The sequence below is a fragment of the Tursiops truncatus genome, chromosome 16 (genome assembly GCF_011762595.2).
Source record: "Tursiops truncatus isolate mTurTru1 chromosome 16, mTurTru1.mat.Y, whole genome shotgun sequence".
In the NCBI taxonomy this organism is placed as follows: domain Eukaryota; kingdom Metazoa; phylum Chordata; class Mammalia; order Artiodactyla; family Delphinidae; genus Tursiops; species Tursiops truncatus.
The window spans coordinates 54,623,394-54,644,481 of record NC_047049.1 but is presented as its reverse complement, the minus strand read 5'-3'; the positions used below and the strand labels follow the sequence as shown (position 1 = coordinate 54,644,481).

Below are 21,088 nucleotides of genomic sequence, written 5' to 3'. Positions count from 1 at the left end.
ACCTGGGAGTAGCCATGGTCTTATGGAGATAACCAAGTCTTCACAAGCTTGAGTACCTAGGAGCCAACCCCCCTAGAATCCTTTTGAATTAGAGTCAACCCGCTAGAATCCTTCTGAATTATGTCACTGCAATCCTAATGTGCTCTTATAATCCCATGGTAGCTTTTGCATGGGAATTAATCCCACTGTACTCTAACAGAGTTGTGTGTTCTTCTGTATGACTTGAGACCAGAGGCTTCACCCTATACAGGGGATAGGCTGGTGACCAAAAGGGAAACATCTCATTGAATGTGGCATTTGTCTGGAGGGCCAGTCCCCACAGAAAGGGACCCTACCACTACACTACCCTGAAGTGCAGTGCTGTTGTGAGGTCAATAGCTACTGTTAATCAGTACAGTTTTAGGGACATCTATGTACTAGGCACCAAGTTTTCAGTGTGCTTTTGTCTTTTCTGTTGATTCATGACGATTTATTTACAATTGAGGAAATGGAGGTTCAGAGGTTAGAAAACTTTCCCGAGGTCATACAGATGGTAAGTAACAGAACTAGGGTTCAAATGCAGATCTGTCTGACACCAGAGACTATGCGCTTACATTAGCCAGGTAACAGAAGTGCTCAGAAAGCATGAAATGATGATACTCTTATGATTTACACAACAGGCTGGATTGGGTTTGATACTCATCCTGGGGAGGAGCCGTCACTGCTGCTCTTCTAAAAGAGGCGGGGTATGTTCTGGGGGTTGGGTCCTGGGAGTCTCTTCATATTCTCTCTGTAGATGTCCTCTGGGAACCAGGGGCCATGGGTCTGAAGCTGCTTCTGCCAGTTCAGCTATTCCTTGCAAATGGGCATCAGTAAAATGGCAGAATGTCCTGTCATTGTCTCTGAGCAGCAAATGAGATAATTGTGTCTTGCAAAGCTGGCCACCCTGTCATCTCGTTTCCATGTTTGATGGGGTTCCTAAAAATTGGTACCATTTGTTGAATACTCCCTTGTGCTCCTTTTCAAGGAGTTTTGCTCTAAACGGAAGGAGAGAAATGAGGTGGTACCTGGAGGGAAAAGTGAGGTTAGGAGAGGCTTTTTTTTTTTTTTTTAAATAAATAAACCAATGAATGAATGAATAAACAAATAAATAATAAGAGCATGTTTGTATGCTGAACTGAATGATCAGTAGTGAGGAGGCATATGATGAAATGGGAGAGAGGGGAAAGATGGCTAAAGCTATGTCCTCAAGTAGGTGAGAGGGGAATAGATTTAAAGCACAGATATAAGTAATGGCTGTAATCGGACATTTGGCTGAAATCTGGATATCCCATACTTACGGAACCCTCCAGGCCCTACCCCATAGGAGGGAGACTGTGGGTCTTGGGGAAGAGCCTTGGACTGAGCCAGGGGTACTGGATCTCCAATGGCCCTGTGCTTCCTCCGGAGGGGCCTGGAACAGGCTGGATAACTTCTATGAGCTTTGGTTTTGGTCTTCTTGTAAAATGAAGATGATTTTACCTGTTCCACAGAGTTGCAGCAGGTATTAAACAAGATAATGTAAACAGGGCACTTGGCATGGAAAATAAAAGTGATTTCAATTCCATCATCGAGAGATAACCATGTTTACCATTTTGATATATTTTTGCACCAGTCTTTTTCCAACTTAATATAAATACATACTTAAAAATACTATTGTTCTTTGCATACTGTTCTGTAACATGCTTTTAGCACTTAAATATAATGAGGACAATTTTCCATGTCGTTAAATATTTTTCTATAATATCATTTTTAAAATGTATGCAGATCATTACAGTAGGTGGACTTACCATACTCTATTTTAACCAATTCCTGTTGTAGACATCATAGAAGTTGTTCCTTACTATTTTCTATTATAAATAGCACTGTTACACACTTCCTTTTGGCTGTATTTTCTCATACATCGATGGTTATTTCCCTGTGGAAGTTTTTGGGAAATGGAATTGCAGCTGAACTGTGGACAAGCTCTTTTACCTTGCTACAGATAGAGGAAGAAGAGGATTTAGGGGATAGCAGAGACGGTAGAGTGAAGTGTGGTACCCAAAGGGTGTTGATGAATGGGTTGCTGTTGTTCTGGAAGCAGGGCTCTGGGGGTCTGAGATAAATCTCTAGATGTGGCCTTTCTCCTTTAACAATTTAATTGCTGCTCTGGTTTAAGACATGAAGGCAAACTTACCAAATATGAGGGAGCTGTGAAGCTGACAAGGAAATGTTGAATAATGGAATCAAGATGCAAGGGAGACCCTTAGTGGCAGGAAGAATGGGCTGAAGCAAACAGGAGAGACTGACTAGGGAAAACTGTACTGTCTTAACAGTGATAAATCTAGACTATAGATGTTGGGGCTAGAGGAGAGCTGGATGAATGTCAGGTCATGCCAAAAAGACACAGGGGTTGGTGTGATGTGGTTGCCCCCCAAACTCATGCAAAACAACCCAATAGACCTCAGGTGGTATCAATTTGAGTATAGTGTCTAGACCACGTATCAGTGGAATGTTGGTGAGATGGAGCTCAGCCAGAAAAAAAGTGGTCAGGCTGGGGAATGATTTAGACCAGGCTGTGCAACAGAAATATAATGCAAGCCATGTCTATCTGTCTATCTATCTGTCTAAAATTAAAATTTTTCTAGTAGCCAGTATTATATTTTAGATAACCCAACCTATCCAAAACATTATCATTTCAGCATGTAATCAATATAAACAAATTATTAATAGATATTATTCTGTTTTTCCCCTTAAGTGCTAAGTCTTTGAAATCCAGTGTGTACCTTACACTTCCAGCACATCTCAGTTCAGACTCTAAATTTTCAATGGTCAAAGTGAGACCGAAACAAAAGTGTGTATTTAGTGGGAAAATATTTCATACTGCTTTTGTTTTTAAATTTAAAATTTAAATAATTAAAATTAAGTGTAATAAAAATTGAGATCCTCCGTTGCACTAGCAACACTTCAAGTGCTCAATATCCCCATGTGGCCAGCGGCTGTCGACATTGGACAGCGCAGGTCTGTACCCTGTGGATGCTACTCAAAGTGTGGTCCATGGACCAAGAGCATCTGCATCCCCTGGGCGGTGATTAGAGATGTGGATGTTTAGGCCCCACCCAGAACTCCTGAGTCAAAATTTGCATTTCAGCAAATTCTCTAGATGCTTCCTGTGCTCACTACCATTTGAGAAATAGTGATCTAGATGTCAGGTGATGATTTGGGGAATTTCTGAAGAAACTGTGTGTGTTTTGCATGGGAAAAGGAAGCCTCAGGAGACTGTGATAACAGGCTTCAAAATATTTAAAGACCTGTATGTGGGAGGTGGGAAAGATGTGCTCTCAGGTGGAAGAACTAAGACCACAGGTGGAGGTAGGGCTGGGGTGGGAGAAAGGGAACTGAACTTTTTAGAGCTTCCGTAGTTAGTCTTACTTAATCCTTGTTACAAAATAACTGGACTTGGAGTTAAGTCAGACAGTCTGAGTTTGAATCTCACCACTGCTAATCACTGTGCATCTTGAAGGGAGAATTACTTAGCCACTCTGAGCCTCAGTTTACTGTCTGTAAAATGGGAAAAATAATAATCCACCTGCCAGGGCTAATGTAAAGACTGTGTAGGCAAGGACCATACTCACAGTATTTACCACACCCTTTCTGAGCTCGGCACAGACCTGGCATAGATTCAGCCCGCAATAACGATTTCTCTGTAAACCAGGCAAAGCTCTGATGTGTGAAGGATGGCTATTACTGCTATTAGCAGCAGGCTTGTGGTTTGGGCGACAGGTTGCGTTTTTCAGTAGACACAAATGAACCCTGCCCCTGCGCACCTTCATCCCACTGAAAGCCCATGTTTATTTACAGCCCCAATTGATCTGGATCGATCTATCCTCAAACCTTTTCATCAGGAGGGTGAAAATAGAAAAGCAGGGAGGGGAGATCGGGGCTCCTCCACCTTCCCTTGCTCAGCAGGTGGTGCCAGGTCTCTGGCCACTTTCCCACAGTTGGGGTAAAATATCTCCAAAGCATGGTACTGGGTCATTCCAAAAGGGGGAGGAACCTGGCCCATCAGAGCATTTCTCTGCTAAAGATCTCATTGCAGACTCGCCAAGCCACATCTGTGCTCTGCTCTGTCAAGTAAACAAAGAATATCTACAGCTCTCAGGCAGGCACTAACATTAGCCAAGTGAGGGCTGTTTGGGGACCAGAGAAAGGAGGCTCGCATTTGAACATGAACTACCGTACGTGGATTTATTGCACTGCTTTTCCGACGGAGAGGGGGAAGTATTTTTCTCTGGGAGATTAGAATTTACTAGTGGATTCAAGTGTAACTTTGGAGAGTGGCAGAGGCATTAGATGTGGCAGTATCACAGTATTATTTTATTGGCAATTAGATTTCAAACTGGCATGTATGTATGAAAATAAGTCTCAATTATGGGCCTGCGAATTTTCTTCACCATCTGTCAGCAGTTTGCTCCTTATGCCACAACATGTGTACCTTTGGAGGGAAAATGATTTAATAGCCCAAGTCAAGAGGTACAGCTCACCAGATTATATTGGAGTTTATAGTCAAGAACTGCATTTGTGATTTATGATGCAGAGAAAGCAAATAGAAACTTCCGTGCATGTGTGCACGCACGCACACGCGTGCACACACACACCCGCACACACTTCAGGGTCTCACAGATGTCAAAGATGGAGAATACCTTCAAAAGGAGTGAGCTTAACTTCTTCACTTTACAATTGGGAAAAATCAAGTCCCAGAGAGGGCCAGGGACTTGTCCAAATGACACTGTGACAGGGGCAGAGCTGGAACTGTAACCAATAGGAAGCTTAGGGTTGGGGCAGTGGTGGGTTAGTAAATGTGTAAGTACCTCTGGGAAAATGAAAGCCCTGATGTGTAGTGCTTGTCTATTGCTATGAGGTAAATACGCTCATGGTGGTGATTTCACACCGATGTGATGCCACTGAATATGGAGTTTGGAAGGGATGTACAGTTGTCTCTCATAAGCCAAGTTCTGTAGTTCCAGTGTACCATTGTTAAGGGGAATGAAATTGCTTAGGGAAATTTGCGGTTTGCCTGTCCAGCATCTGTTTCCCCTTCTAGTAAGAGTGCCCTAATTTTTCCTGAGGGCATCCACCCCTACCATGTTTTTGACCTACATAATTTGGGTAGGGTGATCCCATCCAGGTCCAGGAGTGGCACATGACCCAGACCTGGGCCAATAAATGTATTTTAATCTCCCTGGACATTGATTGGTTCAGGGATGGGCTTGTGGCCCAGTTTGGCTCTGGGAGTCAGGCCCAGGACCTTTGTTTGAATTGGTGGTCTTAGAGCTATGAAGGAGTGCCCTGGATCTAGTGGTGGCCAGCTTGCCACCATGAGAGAAGAGGCTGTCTGAGAATGAAGACAAACACAGAGGAAAATAGAGCTGAGAGACAGAGAGAATAGAAAGAATGGGCCCTGAGTAAATTATTTGCTTCTGGATCTGTCCTGTCCCAGCTTCCAGTGTAATTTCTGGACTTTCTGAGAATCAGTGAACATGTTTCTTTATCAAGCATGTTGCTTCTGGTGGAAAGAGGCCTAACTAATGAGTTTGTCTCTGAGAGTTATACTAGGAAATCTCTAGAGCCTTTGGGACCGGATGCTTGTCGGTAGAGGTTGAACTCCATGAGGCCACGAACGTTGTCTCTCTTGGGCATCATTGCTTTCACAGAACCCAGAACGTGCCTGACATATGGGAAATGCTCAATAAATATTAGTGGAACATCTTGTATCAGTCAGGTTTACTGTATTATGATACAGTAACAAACAGCTTATAACAACAAAGTTTTATTTCTCAAAATCTTTTGTCATTTATGTTGGTTGCAGCTCTCCTCCATGTATCTTCATCTTAGGATCCAGACTGGTGGAAGAGCTCCCATCTGGGACATGAGAATCTCATGGCAGAGGGAAAAAGAGCAAAGGCGGCACCTTGTGATGGCTCTTAGAGTTCCTGCTTAGATAAGGTACTTGACACGTCTTCTCATGTTCCATTAGTCAATGCAAGTCACTTGGCAGGGAGGTGTCCTCTATAGCAAGACACTGCGTGCCACAGGTATCAGGAGAGATTTATAATCAATCCCCTTATAGGTGGGGGAGTGAGTAACGGGGAATAATAATACAGGTAACCACACACTTAAAGGGAGAATGTGGGAACGCAATTAGACCTTATCTTGTGAAACTGAACATTTGAATATACACTGACCCAGCAATGCCCAGAGAGCTTCTTGTATGAGATGCATGCGGGAATGTTTCTAGGAGCATGTTTGGTACAGCACAAAACCCCCAACAACTCAAACATCTTAAATGTCTGTAGACTGGTGAATGGATATATAAATTAGAAGACATTTACACAAAGGAATAGAAGGCAGCAATGAAAATGAGCAAACCTCAGCTATTTGGAACAACATGAATACATCTTAGAAACATAGTAAGTGAAGTAAGCAAGTCTACAGAAGACTACACAGAGTTTGATTCCAATGTTATAAATCATTCTCATGTGAAAAAAATTACGCGAAACTTAAATGAATGATAAACACAAAAATCAAGATTTGGCTGCTTTGGGTTGGGGAGAGTATGGGGATGGGATAGGTGGTTACACCTTACTGGTGATGGTCTAGCTTCTAAGTTGGGTGGTGAGGTGGGGGGGTCATTTTCATACTATACATTTGAACACATTTGTTAGATTCTTTCGTCTCTATCAAATATTATGTTCAAAATGGAATAAGAGTGCAAAAGTAACAACTAGGAAAATAAATAATTATAAAAAAAGTTAAGAGTGATTATGGAAAAGAGCTGTCTTAAAAAGTGGCCTTTCTAGAAGCAAATTTGGTAAGTACACTTTGGGGCAGAGTTCAGGGGCTTGGAACAGAAGGTGGGGCGTTGAGGGTTCTGGCCTCTCAGCACAGACCCTGTGCAGGGGGCAGTTCACACCATCAGGCCTCCCCACGCCTGGGGGAGGATCAGCGTCCTCACTGGCCCCAACATCATGCTCATTAGGCCACTTCGGGGACTGAGATGCCCGGAGGCACCCTGCGTATGGGCCTGAACATTCCAGGTCTAAAAAGGAAGGTCCACCACCGTGGATGAACACACCTGGCCACTGGGTTTGTCCAACAGGTGTCTTGATTTAACTGTCCCTGAGTTTGGTCCTCTCTGGGTGTATAGAGAAGGCTCCATTCTGGCCCTGTAAAGTTGAAGACGTCCCACCCAGATGGCTGGTAAAGTTGGCCGCTGCTCTTGGTCACCCCCATGCAATGCTGACCACCCCAGTGAAGCTGCATTCTTCTGGAAGAGTCTCTGATCTGCTTTCCAAACTCAGGGCAGGAGAAGGAAGCTTCAGATTGCATATTATGGATCCCTAGTAAAATAGCCCAAGAGCACCTGCCCCCAGATGTTTCACCACCTTCCTGGGCAGAGCAAGTTATATTACTGAGGGAGGGCTACCTGCTGCGGTGACTCCGGGGGCCCAAGTGGTCTGAGTCTACTCCCTCAGAGAGAGGGAGAGAGAAGGGCGCTGTGGGGAGCCTGGAACCAGAGCATAGGTGAGACCTCCCGAACCTCCAAGTGAGGGGAAGCCTACCCACACCAGCCCTCGCTGAGCTTCCTTGCCCACCTGTGGAGCACGTGCCACATCTGCCGTCTGCCTCCTGCTGGGGGGCGTGCTTGGAGATCTCTACACATTCAGGCTCATTCACCTCATTCATTTTAGTTTGGTTGCTTCTGGTTACAAGTAATAGAAACCCATAAAAAATGGAATTTTTGTCCATTTGCATTTATATAGGAGTAGGTATAGCTTTAGGTGAAACTTGGTCCAGGAGTCAAAAAGATATCGCAGAGCCCTCCCCTCTCTCATCTCTTCTTGGCTCAGCTTCCCAGTGTTGGCTTTATTTCGGAGAGACTTCTCACCACTCCGAGTACCCAGGGTTCTCCCAGAGCTTCTGAGGCTCCATTAAGGTCCAGCAGGAGAGAAGAAACTTCTCAGTCCCCGTTCCTATTAGAAGCCCTGAGGCTCATCCTGTTGGGGCTGGCTTGGTCACATGCCCCTTCCAAGCCAATCACAGTGGCTGGGGAATGGGATGAATTGATTGGTGTAGCCAGGTCACAAGATCTCCTCAGGGCAGGGGATGGAGTCAGCATCCCCAGAACCTGTGGATTTTCAATAGAAATCCAGGACTGTGAGGAAGAAGGAAGGGGGATTGGATGCTCAGAGGGTAGGTAATCCACAAACAATCACTTCCTGTCTGCTGATGCTTATGGTAGTCATTTTGGAAGAGCACCTTACACCTTAAAGATGTTTATATGCCATACGGGTGGTAAAGGTATTTTTCCCTGTGGTTGTTTGCCTTTTAAATTTATGTTTTTAAAAAACCTTTCTTTTTAACTATGGTCATTTTCAAGCATACACAAAAGCAGAGTGAATAGAATATTGAACGCCTCCCTGTACACATCATCCAGCTGCAGCCATTGTCTTATGTTGATTTTTGTCTTTCAGAAGTTTCAAATTTGTACATAGTTCAATCTTGTTCTTTTCTACTGTAGCTCCTCCCAATATTTGTAGTTGTGTTTAGAGAGGAGTTAGATAAATATTCAGTTATATTTCTTCCTAGGTTTGCTTTTTTGAATATATGCTGTGAAGTGAGACTCTTTTTTTTTTTTTTTTTAAAGAAGATGTTGGGGGTAGGAGTTTATTAATTAATTAATTTATTTTTGCTGTGTTGGGTCTTCGTTTCTGTGCGAGGGCTTTCTCTAGTTGTGGCAAGCGGGGGCCACTCTTCATCGCGGTGCACGGGCTTGTCACTACCGCGGCCTCTCTTGTGGTGGAGCACAGGCTCCAGACACGCAGACTCAGTAGTTGTGGCTCACGGGCCTAGTTGCTCTGCGGCATGTGGGATCCTCCCAGACCAGGGCTCGAACCCGTGTCCCCTGCATTAGCAGGCAGATTCTCAACCACTGCACCACCAGGGAAGCCCTGTGAAGTGAGACACTTAACAGGATTTCCCCCCAGGCATCCAATTTCCCCAGGTCTGTTTATTGAATCATCCATCCTGTTCTCACTGATTTGTGAAGCATCCTTGATTTGATATTAAGTTCTCGCATGTACCAATATCTCTTTCCGGCTACATATACTGTTTTATTGACCTGTGTGTTCTTGCACTAATACCGACGTTTTAAATTTTATAGATGTATAAATAAGTTTTCATATCCAGTACGCCTAGTTCCATCACTATGTTTCTTTTTTCAATATTTTCTTGCCCAACTTTATTCATTCTTCCATATGAAACTTAGACTCATTTTTCCAAGTTCAAAAAAAATTCCCTTAGGATTTTTATTAGAATTGGTTAAAGTTCTGTGTAAAGTTGGAAAAATGAACACTTTCTTCATAGTCAGTCTTCAAACATAGAAATACGGCATATCTTCCCATTTATTCAGGTCTTGTAAGTCCTTCTGTAAAAATGCATAGTGTTATCTCCTGCGAGGGCCATTCCTGGGTTGTTTATGTATTTTGCTTTGTTTATGGATGAGAAATTTAAAACTTCTCATTTTATTTTCTTTATCCATTCTCTATGACTTTTTATTTTCATCAAGTTTGAGTCACTCTGAGGGGTTTAGACCATGCTTGCTAGGAACCCACCACCCAATCTGCCAGAGATTATATTTTGCTCTAAAAGTGAAGTCGCTTGAGCACTTATGTACAGAGGAAAGAGCATGAGATTTGACACCAAGACAAGCCTGAGCTCAAGCCCCTGCTCTGCCCTTTATCGAGCTGTGTGTCCTTGGGCAAATTTTCATTTTGCTTCTCCGAGACTCATTTTCCTTATGTGCAAATGGCTGTGGGTTGTTTTCTTCTTTTTTTTTTTTTGGATTCGCGGACTTCTCACTGTTGTGGCCTCTCCCGTTGCGGAGCACAGGCTCCGGACGCGCAGGCTCAGCGGCCATGGCTCATGGGCCCAGCCGCTCCGTGGCATGTGGGATCCTCCCAGGCCGGGGCACGAACCCGTGTCTCCTGCATCGGCAGGCGGACTCTCAACCACTGCGCCACCAGGGAAGCCCTGTTTTCTTCATTTTTAATCTATTTCCTTTTATTGTGTTTGCTTCCAAACTTCTCTTTCTTCTCTAGGGGAAACTAAACTTTCTGGGAACAGAGGCTATTCCTCCTCCAGGGCTGCATGTGGGGAACATAATCAGGTAACAGTGGATGTTCAGTACCGCCAGGCAGTACTGATTGAAGAGTCTAGCCCATGGACACCATTTTGGTTCATTCAAAACAGAAGATACTTTGAAATAACCTGGAGCCCTCACCTGGATTATGGTTCTTTAATAAATCTTTGAAATATGGATAATAGTTAATGAGATTAAAATAGTCAAGATTTACTGAGTTCTTAGCATGTGCCAGGCACCAGGTGACCACAGTCCAGGCGTGGTCTCATGAGACTGCACAATACTTTGGTGAGGAACGTGTGATCCCCATCTTAGCTCAGAGATTCTAAGACGCTAAGATCATGCAGCCAGGGTGTGGTACAGCCAAGACTCAAACCAGCTCAGTGCCCTGAGTCTGCGCACCCTGTCATCTTCCTTACGACAATCAAGTAGTGTGTTAACAGTGCCTCAGGCCTTGGAGGTAGCTGGAAATACTGGTCTTGTCCCCTCCTTCCCTCTTTGATTGTGTTAGTTGCCTTCTCTTTCTCCCTCCATTTTAAGCATCCCCAGAACAAGACTGTGATCAATACTTCTCGCCATGGTGTTAAACTCTTACCCATCAAGTCTTTGCCACCCCTTGCTTTCTTGACAAGAGTGGCAGTCTGGCGTGACCTTTGAAGGACTGCTGGGTGGTTGAAAGGGGTATGGAGTATGAAGGGGGTACAGAGAATGGGGGCAGAGGACTCAAAGCCTGGCAGGATGACACTGGGGAAAGAGCTCTGGATGTATTTGTGCCCGGGTGTGTGGGTGCATGTGAGAGAGAATGTAGGCATGTGGGAGTATGTGATGATGTGCATAAGTCTGTGCATGTTTGACTACATATGGGTGTTAGTTTAAGCACATGTGTGCATATGGTTATGTTTATCTCTGTGCCTGGGTGTATGCACGTGTGTGAGTATATGACTACATATAGGTGGGTATGCATGTTTGTGTATGTGTGTGCAGTTGCCATTTGTGTACATTTATGTGTGCATATGTGGGAGAGGATGTGTGTGAGTGTATCTTTGTGTGTGTAAGATTCTGTGGGTATTTGTGCATGGGTGGATGTCTATATGTGTGTGCATGTAGTTGTGTATATATGTGTGTGTGGGTATGTACATGTGTGAGTGTTTGTATAGTAGGGCCCTGGCCTGCAGAGCTGGCTGCATTTCCTTCACTCAGGACAGATGGTCCAGAAAATGAGGCCCTCTCTGCCACCTGCCTGCACACCCCCCTCAGGGTCTTGCTTCCTCCGTCCAGTCCTGCTGCTGCCCTGTGGCTTCGTCTTCCCTCCCTGGCCCCCTCCCTTACATTTGTACCTTTTTGGCTTGTGTGTGGGGAAGGTGGGGTTAGGACAGAGCTGACAGGCAAGGCTGGCCTGGCCTGAGCCCACTGTGGCAGGGCCAGGAGGCAGGCAGGGCTGAGAGAGAGAGAGAAAGAGAGAGATAGAGAGAGAGAGTGAGAGAGGGGGCGAGAGAGAGAGAGAGAGAGAGAGAGAGAGAGAGAGAGAGAGAGAGAGACTGTGTGTGTGTGTGTGTGTGTGGTTACCATGGCAGGGAGGCAAAGCCCAGGCAGCCCTCGCCAGCGCCTGGCCTCATCCACAGGGTGGGCAGGCAGCCCAGGGTAGAAGAGCCTGTGCTTTGCAGACAAAAATGCCAGATGGTGGGGGATTTGGGGGGGCCCTCCATGGCCTGGCTGCCAAGGGCAAGGAGGTTTTCTGGGGCTCTGGAGAATGAGCTGGGGAGTTGCTTGTGTGCTGCTATGAGTTTTGTGTGCGTGTGTGTGCGCGCGTGTGTGTGTAGGCTTGTTTTTGCATATTTCAGAATATGTTTCCCTTTTGGATTTCTATCAGTTTGCTAAAAAATTTAATCATTAAGCTGTAGGTTTTTTGGTATAAGGAGAGTACACGTTCCTGTAAGGAAGTCAAAACATCTTTTTCAAACAGAAAATATTTATTGACAAGCTATAAAAGCGGCTCCAAATAAGACAGACATTTAGACTGGGTGTTTCAGTTGTGAGTGAGCCATAGGGGCATGGCGAGTGGCTGGGTTCTGTTCATGTTATGAATGGGTTTTGCCTCCTGCTGGTTGGTTTTCTAACTCTGTCTTTAGTGCTAGGAGTTTTCCTGAGTGGATCCACTCATTCCCGACGATGTGCTCTACCTTGTCCTGTTGGGAAATGCAAAGCTTGCCCAGGTGTGGGTTCAGACAGGTGTAGGGACGGCTTTGCCCCTCCACCCTGCACTAACACGGCATCTACGTGGAGACCACCCCAGCGCACTGGTCTCACTAGGATGGCCACACGTGAGCGACACAACCGTGGGTAGAGACAAGAGGCTTTTGTTTCTTATTGGAAAAGGGAAACAATGAGGAGAAGGATGATTTTATGTGAGTGAAGTGTGTCCTGGCCCTCACACAGCCCAAACGCTAATGTCTGCGCAGGAGGGCGGTGCCCTGGGGACAATGGGTGGACCATGGAGCTTACCTTGGAAACAGGTCTTCCCAGCCTTAAAGAAATGGCCAGCTCCCTGACTCTGGCCTCCGTTCCCTCCTCACCAAGCTTAGAAACCCTCCATGGATTCATGCTGAATAAAGTCCAGATTCCTTAACAGGGCACTGCAGGCAGTAAGCATAGCCACCTCCCCAGGGCACCCCCTTTTTGTGGTTCATCTATCGCTACAACTTTCGTTATCTTGATCCAGGCTCTAAATGCCATTTGCTTTTTATTTTTAAGCAGAAAAATATTTATTAACAAGTTACAAAAGCGGTACCAAGTACAAGGAAAAGCAGGCGATCACTTGTGCTCCTGCCCTGCCCAAGACTCCCTCCCTGCTCCCTTTCCCGCCCAGATCCCACTCTCCTTCCAGGTTCAGCTAGTTGACAATTCCTCCTTTCCTTCTCTGTGCTCCTATGACATGTCACAAACAAGAAAAATCTCATGTGATTCCTGTATGAAGTGACTGCTTTCTTTCCTTGAGGTCAAGGGAATATATTTAATCCTGGCACCTAGCACAGCTGCTGGCACCTAGGAGGTGCTCTGTTGGCTGAATGAATAAACAAAAATGCAAGTACTGGCTTCCTTTTGAAACTTGTACCACTAAGCGCAAATATTACGATTCTGACCTTGGTAACAAACGCCGATCTACTCATATCATCACCCTCATTATTGTTATCGGTTTGTGTGTGTGTCTGTGGGTGTGTGTAACTGCACGTGTGATGACACTGGTCCATTCAGTGGACATGAGGTCTATATGGACACAGAGCATTTACAAGTTTCACTCAGGAAGTAAGAGAGAATGAACCAGAGATTGTTAGCCAACCACCCAACAGCCACAGTTTCATCTTCTGGAACTTTCTATCTTGAGCATAGCCTTCATCAGCATCATCTTGCTTATGGACTCTCCCTCACCATGATTATTATCAGCCTCTCTTTCACCTTCTAGCACTGTCTTAGTTGAATACATTTATATCCTAGTGGGAAAGACAGGCCAATGATTCTGGGCTGAGCACGTACTGGGTGCTGAGGATACAGAGATGAAAGAAGCAGGACCCCTCCAACAAGGAACTCACATCCTAAAGGGAAAGATGCATATAGATAGTGACAAAGCTTTGCTAATACTTGAGTAGAAATAGGAACAGATTTGCTTCTGAAGCATAGGGGAGAGAGCCCTTCACACCAGAAAACTCCTACTCATCATTTAAGGTCCAGCTCATATGCCCCCTCCTCTAGAAAGCCTTCCTGTCCAGAAATGTGGGAGATCAGATGTAGAATTCAGCCCCTTCCCATATACCCCTCCCACCCCTGCTACATCACACACAGACACACACACACACACAGACAGACACACCATTCTCTCAAGGTATTTGTGTGGGCAGAAGCCTTCACTGAAGGGTTGTGAAGCAGTGATTTATATTTTGCAAAAACACAGACAACTTAAAATTTAAGATTAGGTGTTTCTTTCTTTTATTTACTGTCCCTTGACTGTTTCCATGACTTGGCTTCTAGCCTTCCATTGTGTTACCTGATCCTCTTCCCTCTTTGTTCACTCTTACTCTCTCTCTGGATCAACACCCCAACCTTCTTCATTTCTTGGGAAGAACGAATGCTCTGTCCACAGCTGATAGCCCCTGGGGTGTGCCCGGCTGGCCTTATGGTGGTTCACGGTGGGCGTCTGCCCTGATTGGTCAGTGCTCGTGCCATACTTTGTTGTTAGCTGTTTTGAATGTTTCCCTGGCTTAGCTCCAGACTTAGCTCTGGGACCTCCACTGCATGCACATCAAGGACTTGGCTCAGAAAAACCTGCCTGTTGGGGCCCCTCCTCTGTCTGCCCGTTGAGGGAGGTGGGTCTCTTGTGTTTTGTTAGGTGTGGGTGTATGGAGTTTGAGAAGCCCCTAGAACCTACATCAGCCTACTTCCCCTCACCCAGCTACTCCCAGGAGTAATTTGCCCACAGTGCTGAGAGGTGACACGCTCCCTCTGGAACCACACTCACGGCTGCTGAACAGAGTAGCTGGGAGCAAATGTAGGGGTAGCTCAGACAGTGTAGGGGTAGGGGCAGCACCACAGATCTTCCCGTGGAAAATAAAAAGGTCAAACAGTATTAATTCATCTGTACAACTCACTGGGCTTAAAAGGCACAGCCTGAAATGTCTTTCTGATTGAGAGACGATGCTTCATTAATCTTGGCTCTCTTATTTAAGAGTGTGGAGAATGGAGACTAATGGCTGACATTTCAGTCTCATGGGTGGGATGCAGACCTACAGTTACTGGGATGTAATCGCAGAGAAATCACGAGAAGAGGAGTGAGCGGGCCAGAGGGAGACTCAGTGTCCTGATGGATGGTGGTGGTCGGGGGTGGGTGTGTGGGTGGAGTCCCTTGTTGGATATATCACCTATTAGTTCAGTGTCCCAGATCATTCTGGAGACAGTCCTCCAGGTCTTCAGTGTGAGAGCTGTAGTCTGGGAGTCAAGAGTCCTGGGTATAAGTCTGGTTCCTCCACTTCCTGACTGGGTGACTGAAACAGGTTGGTGTCCTGCGCTGTAAAATGCAGGGAGAGATGATTTCTCAGTTCCCTCTCAGTGTTAGGATGCTTGACTCTTTACTGAGTGCCTCTGACAGACACCACTTGGGCTAGGCATTGTAGCCTAGGGTTTAAGGCAGTGCCTCTGCCTGTGTGGGGTAGCCGTATCTGCTCATGAGACCAAAAGTGCAAAGAGACTTACACAAGGAAGGTGTCAGGAGGTTAATATACCAAAGGAGTGTCACACTGAGGTAGTACTCTAATAGGGAAGGAGGCAGACATCTTGCAGTTGGGTGTGGGAAGGATCGTAAAAGGCTTCCTGGAAGAAGAGGGCCTTATGGCACAGGCCAAGCTCTGGCAGGCAGAGAGGACAGAGGTGGAAAGCTTCTACTTCCAAATATCAGGCATTTATCTTGGGGCCCAAGGAGAACCATGTATTTTCTGTAGCTTTCTGGGATGAGGGAAGAGAAAGGACTGGCCATGGCCTGATCATCTAGAAGTCACCCCCAGTAGCCTTCACCACACCTTGCTTCTTACTGCCCAGGATTCCACCATCAGGCAACTATTCCTGGAGACATAAAAGATTTTTCTTGGTTGCTTACCCATGCAGTGCCTTTGGACCAGCAGCATGGCTATTCTGAACCTTGTTTCCACATCAGTAAAATGAGGATAATAGCATAGGTGGGTGGGTAGATAGTTGGGATTATATGATTTAATACATATAAAGTGTTTAGCACAGTGTCTGGCATGGGATAAGAGCTCAGAAACATTAGCTGCTATCATATGGCTATCTTAGTGACATCATTCCTGAGTACTTACTGTCCCCGGGCACCGTACATTACATTCTAATAATAACTAACACATTGTAATAATAATTCTATGTGGGAAGTATTGTTATCATTCCTTTTAGAGAAAGCTGAGGCACAGAGACATTAAGTAAATTCCTCAAGGCCACACAGGTGTTAAGTAGTAGAGGTACAATTTGACTCCGGGCACCTGTGCACCTAACCACCCTGCTACCACCTCTCTTAGAATAAGTATTGTTATTTGGTTTTCAAAAATCAGGCTTGAGGTCCAGCTGGCCAGTGGGAGGAGAGGGGTGAGTAGAGGGGGCACTCTAAAATAGTTTCCCTGTTTCCAGCCGACCTAAGGAACCGAGGAGGAGATGGTGACTCCTGGGGGTAGGGGTATGATAAGCCTGCATATAGTAGCAGGAGCTTACTATATGGGTGGGTGGTCAGGCTGGGCTGCTCCAGACTAGGACCTAGGTCAGGGGGCAGGGTCTCAGAAATTGGGTGGAATGTGCTGAAGGATGAACTGGGAGCAGATCAGAGGCAAACTTGTCTCATGTCTGTGAGGATTCATCTGTCCAGCTTTTGGGAGGTGGTGAGCAAATGTGACTCTTTGGTCATTATAAGGTTATTGCCTCAGACTTGTAGAGCAGCCCACCCCTTGGAGAGCTCCTATCTTGATATTTCCATGGACTGTTCACAGAACACGAGTCCCGGGAACTGTTCTCCTCAGAGTTTTGTGACTGAATCAGCCTTGGAAACTGCAGCTCTCTCTCCCACAGTAGGTGCTCTCAGGGTCCCACAAGTCTCTCCCAGGTTCTGCCAAGCCAAGGCACTGGGCTGGACTTCCAGCTGCCAGCATCTGCAGCCCTGTCTAAGGTCTTTCTTCTTGTGCCTGGGAAACAAGAGGAAGTACTGGACATTTAATGGCAATTAATGACCCCCCTCCCCAGCCCAGCAGGAGCAGCCCTGAACCAGTGACGGGCCACAGTTGATGTGTAAATACCCCAGCTCCCTTGCTGCCGATGGGATAACTCTGAGGCATGCGTTCCACACCATCTCCCAGAGGTCCCCAGTGGGATGAAGCTCCTGTTGCCCATGGAGGTAACTTGCTTGCTAACTCCTCCTTCATGGCTGCCTTCCTTGCCCTGCCTGTCTCTGTTTCCCTGCCAGGGTTCCCTGGGATCACCTCCCAAATAAACTGCTCTCACTCAAATCCTGGTGTATTCAGCTTGCTTCTGGGGGAACCCAAGCCAAGATAGCTGCTCTGGGAGATTGCTACAGCACATTAAAGCATTCAAGGTCTGAGAAATCTTGCAGTGAGACCTATCTAACTTAAACACAGTGTTTCCCAAACTTGTTTGACCAGAGAATTCTTTTTTTACCCAGCACCCAGTAACCTCCCATGGAACATTGCTCTGCAGCACACACTATGGGAAATCATGATCTAACCCTACCTTGCAGCTTATAGCTGGGTTATCTGAGGCCCAAAGAGGGAAGTGAGTAGCTGAGCCTGTTCTTGGCAGAGCTGGGAATCGGACTCGTGCCCCCTCCACTCCTGGTACAGGTGTATTTTCTAACTGCCGTGCTTCCCTCCTCATCTGTGATATGCAGAAAATAATATTTCCTCCACAATAGCTAACATAACATGTGTGAAAATCCTGAGTGAGCTGAAGAGGATTATACAAATCTGTGGAATGATTATTCTGAAGGTGGAAGTGGGGTGGGGGGGCCTAGATATAAGAACCAGGTTGGTTCAGTGTCTTGGGGCATCTGAGTCGTTACTGGAGGAGACAAGATGACTGGGATTCTTTCAGACCCACCAAGTTTCCCACAAAGGCACTCCCCCACACTCCCACCCATCAAACTCAGAGCTCATCTGAAATATTAGCTTAGAGAAAAGTCAGCAAATGGCTTGGAGAGGGCCAGCATCCATCTTGGAATGCACTTATCTCATTTTCACAGTCACCGGAGACAGCCAGGGAGGAGAACCAGATGTTCAAGCATCTCTTTCTCGCTCTCGCTCACTTGCTCGCTCGCTCTATCTTTTTTGTAAATTGAATTTAAAGGGCCTGTTTCTTAGCAACAGCAGCAGTCAGTGATTACAGAGTTCTCCTCGGCCATTTCAACGCCCAAGGTTTTCAGGAGGCAAATGAACCTGTCAGTACAGGCTGGGGATTGGGGACAGATAGCAGGGCCACAGTGGAAGCCGGCACATGCAGTGCTGTGTTTAGAGGGGTTCCCCGAGGACCCACGGTGAGGGCAGGAGGGCCTGCAGAACCTCTGTGGCTCCCAGGCACATGTGGCATACGATGCTGGCTGGTCGTCCTGGGCTGGAGGGCTGAATGTGGCTTCTCCAGCTCTACACGGTATGCCTTTGTAAAAAGAGCTCCAGAAGAAGTCTCAGGAAACTCAAGCAACGTTGTTGAGGTACCTTGGGCAAGCCATTGACGTTTTCTGAGCCTTGGCTTCTGCACCTGTCAGATAGGTAGTAACACCCACCCTGCCAAGCTGAGGGATAAAAGAGATCAGAGCATGTGGATGTCCAAAAGGCACGAGGAATGATGACAATGTCAGGGGGTAGGACTCTTTCCTTTTTTGGCCTCTAATGCTCTTCCCCCTGTCCCTGGAGAAAGCAAACTAGATTCGGGAAGCTGTGAGAAAACCTCCCGTCCTCCCCAAAGCCTTGAGGATGTCTCCAGGCTTGTGGACATGAAAATTGTGGGGTAGGAGGAGGTCCTGTCTGGGGCAGGGGAGGAGAAGGCCTCTTGGTACCGTCCTGATGATCAGAGCAATGAAGGGCCTTTGGGGCCCCTTTGCTTATTTCATACCTTCCCAGTCCTTGTAGGCACTTGCATTTGAGATCTTTGTTTTACTGGCAACCCGTTGAACATCTGTAAGATGGGGATGTTAATAAAATCTATCTAAAAGAATTATTATTATTTTTCTTTTAATCAACTTTAGTGATGGATAATTTACATATAATAAAATAGACCCATCTGAAGTGTACAGATTGATGAGATTTGACGAATGTAACCCACGTGACCGCCACCCACATAACCACCGGCATAATCAAAGTCTAGAACATTTTCATCACCCCAGAGTTTCCTTGTGTCCCCTTTGCAGTCCATCCCCTCCTTCCACCCCCAGCCCCAGGCAAGCACTGATTTGCTTTGCCATTATAAATCAATTTTTTAGGAAAGAATTATTATTAAGATAAAATAATGCAATGCATGTAAAGTGCCCAGCACATGGCAGGGGTTCAGAAATACTGGTTTTTGTCCCCCTAAAGCTTTCAAAACTTTGAGTCATTTGTATCAGTGGGTCAGTCATGGGAACCGAGAATGGTTTTTTCTAGAGGACAACTTTTGTTTAAGCATGAATTCCTTCTGCCATTCATTCATTCAGGTACTACTGTGCCAGAGTTTGGCCTCAAAAAATCAAGATGAAGTTCAGGTTCAAATCAAGTTCAAGGCTTGGCTGCTTAAGATGTGGGTGACCTCGGCCAAGCATTTGACTTCTGAGCTGCACCAGTTCCATTCATTCATGCATGCATTTATTTTTTGCTAGGCATAATGATACTGGCTGATGAGGCTTCAAAGATGCATAAGACACAGACAAAAGAAAGTCTTGGTCTTGTTTCCTAGAAGCAGAGCCTGAAACAGGGGTTCAGGTCCATGTGATTTATTAGGGAGTGTTCTTAGGAAATACTTTAATGGAGGGAGTGAAAAAGTTGAGGTCAAATCTTCCCTAGGTCTGATCCACAAGGTGGTGATGGGGCCCTGAAGTGTAAACCGTACTGCAAAGTGTCCCCACTTCAGATAAGAGGAGCACCTTTTATACTCCTGATTCAATCAGGCTTTGGCTATGGACTGCATTCTGGGGTTGTGTAATCTCTGGGCAAAGCAGCTCCCACCAACCAAGGACAATTCTCTGGAGAAGGGGGGCAGCTGTGACTGTTGGTAGCCAACATTCACAGCAGTTGGGAGATGCGTATCCTGGCCAGGTAAAGGGCATCTGTGCTGGGCACTGACAATGTCTACCACAGCCCACCACTTGCACCACTTAGAGCCTCTTGATTCTCACATTCAGTACAGTCCACCTGGTCCCAGCTTCTCCAGAATTCTGTGGTCACAATTCCTGGGGAATCTTATAAGAGGAGGGTTAGTGGGACAAGCTACAGTCCCTATTGCTGTAGCTTGTCTCAAGGCCACAATGATCATCGTTATCTTCCTCCTCTTCTATCTACTTTAGATTTTTCTTATCTTGGCTAGCACTTTTGCTGGTCTGGGTGTCTTGCCAGGTGGGGTGGCCCAGCCACTCTTCTCTAAGGGGTCTGAGCACCTGGTTACCATGCCTTCCTCAGGCTGTGGTTGGTATACCTGCTACTTATAGATAACAGTAGGCATGGAAATGCCAAGAGACAATCCAGTGGATCACGTGAGTTCCAAGCACATTTCTCCATGCTCCCTTTATATGGAAGCAAGCCACACTTCCTTATGGTGATGAGGGCCAGCGACCCCAGACAGTATAGAAACTCTTCCTGTGCCTGCTGATCTAGGAACCCCGGAAGCAGTGATAGTAGCTAAACCAACCTGGGTGAGAAGAAGCCTATGCTGTTGCATTCATACATAACTCAGTCTGTGCCACCATATGGTCACTTTGTTTACGAGCACGTTGTGCAAACTTGTGGTGGTCAAGAACCGAGGCTAGCTAACATTGCCTGGCTAAGTCATCCTGTCTCGTCTTTCACAGGGGCTGATCTCTGGTGTGTGTTAACATATGACACAAGGATCTTTACACCTTGTGTCCACTCCAATAAGCCCATTTGCTTGCCTCTTCCGCAGACTTCCTTGTCCCTGAACTTCAATCTTGTTCCTTCCAGACTTCTGACCAACAAGCCATGCTGTTCACCATTTCCCATCAGTCTACATATGTCCTTACCTCAGAGCACTTCTTTGTCCATAGAAAGTGGATGACCAGATGCCCTGCCTGAAGCTTTGTTCATTGGGAGGATCTCTCCTCACTATTGTCTGTTAGGGTCCCCTGAGTGGGTCTGT

The 21,088-nt window shown here is 46.1% G+C and overlaps 1 protein-coding gene across 4 annotated transcripts in view; it reads left to right on the top strand.

The window, feature by feature from the left end:
- Positions 1-21,088, top strand: part of RPS24 (ribosomal protein S24) — a 700,934-nt gene that overhangs the window by 70,916 nt on the left and 608,930 nt on the right. Inside the window, exons 5-6 of one of the 4 annotated variants that reach the window (XM_073793404.1) lie at positions 5,867-6,003; positions 16,987-17,244. In XM_073793404.1, coding sequence (XP_073649505.1) covers positions 5,867-5,998 — 132 coding nt within the window. In that variant the 3' untranslated portion in view covers positions 5,999-6,003; positions 16,987-17,244. Of the gene's footprint in view, positions 1-5,866; positions 6,004-10,157; positions 10,388-16,981; positions 17,245-21,088 lie in introns of those variants that run through there. The other 3 variants (XM_073793402.1, XM_073793403.1, XR_012326569.1) reach the window with 3 other exon arrangements.